This window comes from Pan troglodytes, chromosome X (assembly GCF_028858775.2).
Source record: "Pan troglodytes isolate AG18354 chromosome X, NHGRI_mPanTro3-v2.0_pri, whole genome shotgun sequence".
NCBI lineage: Eukaryota > Metazoa > Chordata > Mammalia > Primates > Hominidae > Pan > Pan troglodytes.
In genome coordinates, this window is record NC_072421.2 from 14601229 (window position 1) to 14610298 (window position 9070).

General features: G+C 42.5%; 1 protein-coding gene across 9 annotated transcripts in view; it reads right to left on the reverse strand.

The window, feature by feature from the left end:
* GEMIN8 (gem nuclear organelle associated protein 8) overlaps positions 1-5232 on the reverse strand; it is a 43584-nt gene extending 38352 nt beyond the window's left edge. For 6 of the 9 annotated variants that reach the window (XR_010154858.1, XR_008541929.2, XR_001713926.3 and 3 more), the window contains exon 1: positions 5015-5232. Coding sequence is in view for 1 of the 9 variants with exons in the window: in XM_009438788.4 (XP_009437063.1) it covers positions 1355-1624 (270 nt within the window). In the remaining 8 variants the exon portion in view is untranslated. Of the gene's footprint in view, positions 1-1263; positions 3835-5014 lie in introns of those variants that run through there. The other 3 variants (XM_003317357.5, XM_009438787.4, XM_009438788.4) reach the window with 3 other exon arrangements.
* Positions 5233-9070: the final 3838 nt, after the last annotated feature.

The window sequence follows — 9070 nt, forward strand, 5'->3', positions numbered from 1 at the left end:
CTCTTAAGACCCAGGACATTATGAAAGGATGAATTTATGTTAATGATGGAGTGCAAGAAACTCTGTAGGCAATTTTGCTTTGCTTTGATTATGCTTTCCTCACAGTTTTGACCACTGGGACATTTATAATCAAACTTGCTGCCATCTTCCATCAAGTTTAAAGTCCTGAGGCTGTATGTAGACTGTGCTCATCTCACTCTTGGCTTTATCATTTTCTCTCCCTAAATCCCAAAACGTACTTGTACTTGTAATAGCCTTTTATATTTTAAGTCTTTTTAAGATTCCTAAAATCCTACATTCAAATTAACCAATTTGAATAACTGACTTGAAGAATTACACATTCGTCTCTCAAAAGTCAAATAAGGCATAGAAAAACATGTTTAAAGGAATAGCAACTTGCATAGAGCTTTATAATTATTTTTAGCTAGGTCTTTCCAGTATTATTACTTTATGCCAGCAATTTCTTTTCAGTAAAGGGCGAGATAAATATTTTAGGCTTGTGGGCCACATACAGTCTTTGTCGCATAGTCTTCATGTTCTTTGCTTTAAAAAAAAAAACAAAAACACACACCAAACAACCCTTTAAAAATGTAAAAACAATTCTTAGCTTCCTGAAGTACAAAAAACAGGCTGTGGGCTTTTATTTTGCCCACCCCTGTTTCATGTTAACACATTTTGAAGTTGTATAGATTCTCTCTGAATATACTGAGCATCCTGATTGTTCCTCAGTTTCCACTTGGGAATCAGTAGACGAACTTCACGATTCTCACACGTTTCATAAATGATTAGGTTTGGAGAAAGACTAGTGGAGGCAAGAAAACTGACTATGACCAATAGCAATCATGTTGACCGGTTGCTAATATGTGGGACAAAAAAACACTCTCCATGACTAAATAAGGAAATTGGATCTTTTCTTAAATATCCACATAAACATTTAAAGACTTAACTAAAAATAACAATAAAAATTCTGCAAAACCATATCAATCAGCAGGGCTTAGAAAGCAAACAGGACAGAGCTCTGAATCTCTATTCCCTGGAAAGAATATATATTCTTTCCTGCTAAGCAATCAGTTAGTCAGTTAATATCAGTTAGCTCCCAAGGGAAGAAGAGGTCCTCTTCTAGAGATGGGTCCGATTAGCTTTTTTAAGCTGGTTATTTTCTTCACGCATGGAGAACTTAAGGAGCTAATAAGAATGCCTGGGTTTCTGAAAAGCCAACATCTAAATAATTATAGACATTACAGCAACACCTTCAGAGACTACTACCTCTCAAAGAAAAGAGAGCTGATGGTTGCTGCAGATTTAGATGCCCTTTGGTCTTTAATGGTCTTTAATTCGATCTTTCATTCCTCACTTCCCTGGGAATGTCTCCCACTCTTTTATGGCACAAGCCTTCAGGGACTGAACAGTAACTTTTCTCCAATGGGCTGGTGGAGCTGAAAGAAAAGAGATTGGCAATGTCAGGGAAGGCCGGGATCCGCAGCTCTACAAACCCGGCAGCCCTCTCCAGTGAGCACAATGGCATAATGGCCACCACCCAGCTGAGCCCAGGCGAGTACAGAGACCATTCATTGTCTGTCCTCAACCACCAAAGAAGGAAGGAAAAAAACAGGGTTGAGGTCATTCACTAAACACTGACGAGGCCTACAGGCAAGGCAGAGACTGAGTCTTGAATGATATATTTTTCCATATAGCCTCTCTTAAAAAACGGATTTACACTTCAGTACATCTGCTCATCCTGCAGGATCTATTTTTAATGCATAAATATACATAAAGAACAATAGATAAGAGCTTTGTAGTTTTCAATGGATAAAAGCTGACTATTTCCATCAAGTTACCAAAAAATTTCACAAATAAGTGGCTTTGTTGACAGGTAGTGCCATCAAATATATTCTTTTAATTACATATTTATGTTCTTATAAATATAGAATATAGGACAAATCGTAGCAACCAAAAAAGTAAAATAAAAACACAAATTCCCCTAAAAACTAGAATGTATACTTGAACTAGATTTTCCTATCTTCCTTTTCTACTAGAATTCTAAAAATACATGAAAATTCACCTGCTTTGATCTTTGCACAGAAACACATTAAAAGCCAATCATTAAATAAGTTACTCTGGCTAAAGCCCTGAAACTCAAACCTTCCCTACAAAGCTCCAGTGATTTGGTTCTCTGAACCAACCAGGTAATTTGGAGGATTTAGTTAGGTCTTCAGTACACACTGTTTCAAGGAGATCTGCTGGACACTGCAGCAAAATAAGTGAAGGTATGGTGAGAAATCTGAGTGAGATAGATTGAGTCATATGCGGTTCCAAGGAATCTCTCTGTACATGCAATAATAACCCTATCACAGAAGATGTCTTCCAATAATACACACAACAGTAAGAACTTCCTCACTAAGACAAAGAATATAATAGGGTTTTGTTGAGGGCTGGGCTTCCTGCCCCACCTACTTGGGCAGCCCTGCCCCACCTACTTGGGCAGCCCTGCCCCCATCCCTGGCTGGTTGCTGAGGCTGGCAAGCTCATCTGGCTTGATGCCCTCATGGCCTCCCTCCTGTGTCTTTGCATGGTCTCTGCTTAGTGATTTGGACATCAAAGATGGCTCAAGTCCAAATGGCCTTCTTCCACCTGCAGACATCCAAGCTCCATCTTGGGCAGGACACAGGCCTATTCAAGTGCACATGCCACTGTGTTCAGAAAGCCTGCACCTCCCCGTCTATAATAGCTACAGTTAAAACTGATAGGCAAGGGAGCCAAAAAACTGAGTTTTATTTTCTTTTCATTCCCTCAATCCCCAACCCCAATTTACCCTCTTCTGGATGTTGTAATAAGTACTGTCACAAAGAAGGCATAGCATGGGGAAGGAGTAAGACTGAAAGGATGCAGTTAACAATTCTTTTTTTCATACAAATGACATTCCACCCACAGAAGGGCATTGTTTAATTTGTCAGCAAGTGTGATGAATTTGTGAATGGATTTATTTGCAAGTTCTCTGAATCCCCTTGTGACTAATATCAGAATCAAAAGTGAAATATGAGGCCAGGAACAAAGTTACCCTCTGACTCAGGAACACAACAAGCAATGGGACGACTGAGAATGACATAATGATAACATAGTTCAAAAGAGGAAACAGATAAGTTTGTTTCACAGCAAGCATGTCCTTCATAAGCAAAACCTAGTGTGACTATAAGGTAATAAGGGTTGAATAGGCAGGTTCTGCAAATTAAGAGCATAACAGCAAAAACCATGGCTAGTTTAAAGTAGTTAAGATCGCTTGTACATTTCAGGCGTCTTATTTCAGATTTACTTTTTTCTATAAACATATTCATGGTAATTCCATGTTAATCTCTCTTTTCTGAATTTATAGGCACTCACTATGCCTCATTTACTTGGGCACTTACTCAGTTACCTGTAGGCATGGATTCTACAATCTACTCCTTTTAAGTTTCCTATTTTCCTTCCAGCATAAAAATAATAGCTAATATTTCATGCTCTTAGATGCTGCTGAAATTGTTGAGCTTGTCTGTTGTTTCCTGATAACGTTGTCTCCTCCTGCATCTACTCCCCAAAATCTCTGAGGACCTAGTAACTCAAAAAACTGACTATAAAGCACCAAATCTTTTCAGGAAGCAAATATTTAAATACATTATGTTTTCAAAGATCTTTTCAATTCATCTGATATTTGATCAAGTACATTCTTTTTTCACGTGTCCAGCTGTTCCGTGGCTGAATTTCCTCTTGTAGAGAAGTTGTTCAAAAAAAGTTCTGTACCTACTTTGCAAACTCTCCAATTTACACTCTAGCCTTAACTGTTCAAAACTTTCCCCCGTCATTCTCATCTCACCCTATCCTTTAAAAAAAAACCCAAAATGATTAATCACCATCTATAGAACAGTTTCAGAATGAACATTTCTCTCTGGAACTTTAGTTTGTATACTTCCCCAGCACAGCAATGAACACACAGAGGGGATTTATACACCTGTGAACTTGCTTTCAGTTATGCTTATTCCAAGTTACTAACCAGCAGTCTTTAAAAATATATGGTTTCTGTTCATATTGAAATTACAAAGAGACTGTTATTCCGATAAATTATGCTAGCAAAAATAGTATTTTTAAAGGGTAGCTCTCATCCCACAATTCATGGGGGCTGTGAGCATAAATAATCCTAGAAGTGTTGCGTTACTAATCTTTAGTCTAGATTTTTTAAGTAATATTGTTCTGATTTGAGATGAAAAACAGCTGAATACACAGGCTAGCCTGTCAAACGAGTTTAAAAACATCATTCCTGAAAAAAATAAAATTGTTCAGAACCATCTGATCTGTACTAAGGAAACATCAAGATTTCAGAGCTAAAATGCACTTCGTTGGCCACTGGTTCAACTACAGCTCATTACTGATAAGTGGGCAGAGACACAAGGCCCATAAACTGTAGGCGCCAGATGTCTCAAGATAACTCCCACCAAAAGCTGACCTCCTGCAGAGGCTAAAGTGCAAGAGAAAAGAAAGAAACCCGAATTTTTGAGCAGAGAGGGCAATATCCTAGACATCCTTCAAGTATGTGGCTGTCCTGGGCGATCTTCTATTCAGATACTGGACTGGACGGGCAAAATCCGAATTCACCTATAGACCTTAACACGGTGGTTCTCGGCACCCCAGAATCACCTGGGCAGCTTTAAAAACTACCGATGCCAGGGCCCCACTATTAGAGATTCTGATTTCATTGGTCCGGGATGGGGGCCCGGGGATCAGAATTCTTAAAGAGTCGTCCAGTGATTCGGAAGCACTGCAGAGCTGAGAGCCTCTGGGACTGGTCCCCTCTCACAATTAACCTGCAATGATTTAAGAATCTCATGGGCCTCCGGCCCCACCTTTTGTCGCGGGATTAAGATAATTATGAGAGCAATGTGACGTCCAAGACCTCGGCTCTCTGCGCATCAGAAGAAGCCAGGGCCCGGGGCGTCTAAGCTCCTCCCTCCCTCCCCAAAGGAAACCCAGCCGTCCCCGAAGTCACCTCGTGGGCGCGCAGCTTGCGGATCCTGGGCGTTGGCCGCGCAGGGGCCTAGTTTTCCTTGGAGAGACAGAGGGGGAGTGGGGAACGCGAGGGGGGCGGCTGTTGCCGGGGCGACTGGAAGCGCGCTTCCGGTGCGGAACACGTGGCGTGGCGCGGCGCGCCGGAAGTCCTCCCCTGTGTCGCGGACGTCACGTTCGCACCGCAGGCGGTGCAGTGCTGGAGGCCGGAAGCTGCCTGCTAATCGGCTACCCCGAGTGGAGCGCCGGGGCGGCAGGCGTGGGATGGCTGCGGGTGGCGGGGCCGGCGGAGAGGGAGCTGCACCGGGCGGGGCACTGGGACTGTGGCGGGCACCCGCGCCGGGGGTCGGACGGTGCTTCTGCACCGGCGAGATAAGGGTCGCTTCTGCACCGCCCGGGTTTCCAGCCTTTAACTTTTTGTCCTTTCCTCAGCTTTCTTCGTTTTCCTTCCCTTGTCTTTACTTAGCCTTTTCTTTCTTCCTTTCTGTTTTCTTTCTTAACTAAAACAGTTTTAGTTTCTTAATTTGTCCCAGCGTAAAACACCCAGTCTTTGAAAATAGATTAACCCAGATCTCAGTTTGAGTGCGAGTCCAGTGCTAAGTTTGTAACTTCCCCAAGCCTCGTGTGTCTCATCTATAAGATATGCATAACCTAATGCAGAGTGCCTGACGCATTGCAGCAGACAAAACATTAGTACTAATATGTTTGTAATTATAACCATCACAGCAATACCTGCCCTGTTAACATCACAAGAGTCATTAACAAGAACCAAGCATAAACAATTAGAAGTCTTACGTGACATATCATTTCTGGGGCAATTACCATATTTAATACTTTCTGGGAATTTATTCCAAGGAAAAACAGGTACGAACCAGATAGATGTTTATTACAGAATTATTTTAAAAAGTGAAAATTGGAAAAGACCTAAATGCCCAACAAGGAAATGGCTAAGTCAATTGGGTGGTATTAATGACGTGACATTACTGTATTATTCCTGGACTACAGAAGAATTAAAATGGTATAGAAGAATATTAACTTTAACAAATATTTACTGGATGCCGGCTATGTGCCAAGTATTCTATGTTAGCGCTGTCCATTGTAACCACTACATGTGGCCCTGAGAACCTGAATTGTAGTAGTCTGAACTGAGATATACTGTAAGGGTAAATTACACTCTAGATTTTGAAGAAGAATGAGAAAATGTAAAATATCTCAATTTCTTTATAGTGATAACATCTTAGAGAAGGACTATTGAGGTTAAAGACTAAAATTATCTTTTTACTTTATTAGTGTGGCTACTAGAACATTTAAAATTATATATGTGGCATGCATTGCATTTCTATTGTACCGTGGTATTCTATTTACCGGATACACAGTAGTAAACAATACAGTTTTGGGGCTCATAAAATTAAATCTTTTGTGTAGAACATAAACAATAAGCAGATAAATAGAATTGTATGTTGTGGTGAGTTATATGAAGACAGTATAGCAGGGTAAGGGCCAGAAAGTATGTGTATATAGAGGGGGATTATTTTAGAAAAGATTATTCCTCCACCTCAGAAAATGGATGTGGGAGGAAATGAGATATCTATGGATAGAAGCAGGAGATGGTAGGAGGGTGAAGTCTTGTGGGAAAAGTCAGGTGTGGATTGAGACAGATAAGTCAGATGGGGCCTGGTGCAATCTCTACCTCAAGGAAGAAGCCAGCATCTAGAGAGGCAGGAAAGAAAGATGGAGAGGGGTAAGATAGGGAGAAAGAGCTCAGGGGGTTCCTGGGAAAGGCAGAAGGATGCAGGCCTAGAGTGGATATAGTTCAGGTAGAGCGATTCCTGGTTCTATGAATGAAAAAATACAATATATATGGTATACTATGGCATTAGATAGAATATTAGTTGGCTGCCGTCACAGAGACCCAGAAGAGGAGTGGCTCAAACTGTTGAGAAGTGTATTTCTATCTCATGGCAGTCTGGGTGTAAGGAGTCCAGAGTATGGCAGCTCCACCTGTCTCATAGCTCCACCCTCCCTGGTTTCTTGCCTTGGCCCACATGGTCCAAGATGGTGCGCCACTGCACCTTTCAGCCAGTGGGAAAGAGAAAGCCAAGGGCATGCCCTTTCCCTCTAAGGATTTCTCCACCTTGGCACTATTCACATTTGGGGTTGGATAATTCTGTGTTTTGGGGGTTGTCCTGTGCATTGTAGGAGTTTTAGTAGCATCTCTGGTCTCTACTCACAAGATGCCAGTACTGTCTCCCAGTTGTGACAGCCAAAAATGTCCTCAGACATTGCCAAATGTCTCCTGGGCTGGGGGAGGAGGGGGCAAAGTCACCCCCAGTTGAGAACCACTGCTTTAAGAGTACTACCCAGAGGCAGCACACAGCACTTCTGATCACTTCCTACTAATGGCCTGAACTTCATTACTTAGCCCTCCTAAGGGTGCAGGAGCTTGGAATTGTCTTTTTCAGATGGCCAAGTGCCCAGCTAAAAGTTGACTAAAGAAGAAAAGAAACTAGCTGATTCTCCCATACCCTTGTTGCTGCAGGGAATGGAAATTCTGTAGCTGATTGAGGATGTAGTCCTGTTCTTTTCATCTTTAAATCTGAGTTTTAGTCATTACTCACTTTAACTCACTTGCATAAAAATACTGGTGGTGGGGAACACTAAGCACCTAAGGAGCGACAATCCTATTTGAAAAGAATGGGGATTGTTACTCCAGGGGGTTAACCAGGGAGAGAAACTGAATTTTGAAATGGAGGCTAGAGGAGGTTGGATTTTCACTTGTCATTTGGCGCCAGCTGGTGGAAATTTACAAATGGCAATTCCTCAGTATTAAATTTTTCTCAGGCATATGCTTCAAATTTTAAATGGATTATAGCAAAACTTTAAAGAATCCTGTCAGATGACGAACTCTAAAGCATGATCTCTCACTTTCTGCACTATTGGCATTTGGGGCTGCATAATTCATTGTGGGGACTATTCTGTGCATTGTAGGATATTTAGAAGCATTCTTGGCCTCTGCCCACTGGATGTCCCTCCCTGCCCCCATTTGTGACAATCAAAAATGTTTCCAGCCATTGCCAAATGTCCCTAGGGTGAGGGTGTGGGGAATGGCTCCTGGTTGAGAACCACTCCTTGAAACAAGGCATCTAAAATCCCAGTGCCTGTTAAGGCATAGTAGTCCCCTATCAGTGTATCCTGGTGTGTCTGGAAAGGATTGGGAGGCAGTGCTGGGAGAAAACGGCACCAGATGCAGCAGGACGTGTCCTCTGGTTTACACTTTGGAGAATTTCGCTCCTGTTTATCTCAACCATAGGAGATGAGATTGAGGGAGAGAAGCCAAAAGGCGTGGCTACATGATGTAGTTTCTTTAAAGGCCCTATGGTAAGGAAATATATAGAGGTTATTACCTAACACAGGAAGTAGCACAGACGAATCTCAAACTCTGTTACTGGGGCCCCAAAGTTCAGGTGCCAGGTGTGGAAATCCTGCCAGCTGTGGGAAGCCATAGCTAATCTCATGGGGCTTTTTGGATCCTCCCCTGTCCCCCAGCTGGGACCCATCTGCCACCTAAGTGTTGTGAAGAAACAGCTTGGGAACCAGTCCCCTTACCTGGATCAAGTAAATGGTGCTAAACCACCTGCAAACAGTAGTCCTGAATTCTTACTTTGAAGTTGGGTAAAGGAAAGAGCAGTTTCCCAGGAGCACCCCCTAGCAGGCCCTCGCTTCAGGTCCGGCTCAGGTCCTCTGCCATAATTTCTCTTTGATTTCACCTTCTCAAGCCCCTGCCTCACCAGCCCCAGACCCTTCGTTTCAGCAGATGACCACTTCCTATTGACACAATTGAGATGACCAGGCATGGATTTCATCACCTTGAAATATATTGCCATCTGCACTCACCATGCCTCTTGGTTTAAAGAGGCATGATGAATGCCTTTGCTTGTGCTTAGGCCAACCCCGTCAAGGGTTGTTCTCTGGATCCAATTCCATGTCCTCACAGGCACCTCACACCCTCAACTGTACACCTCTCGTATCATTGCCTCTC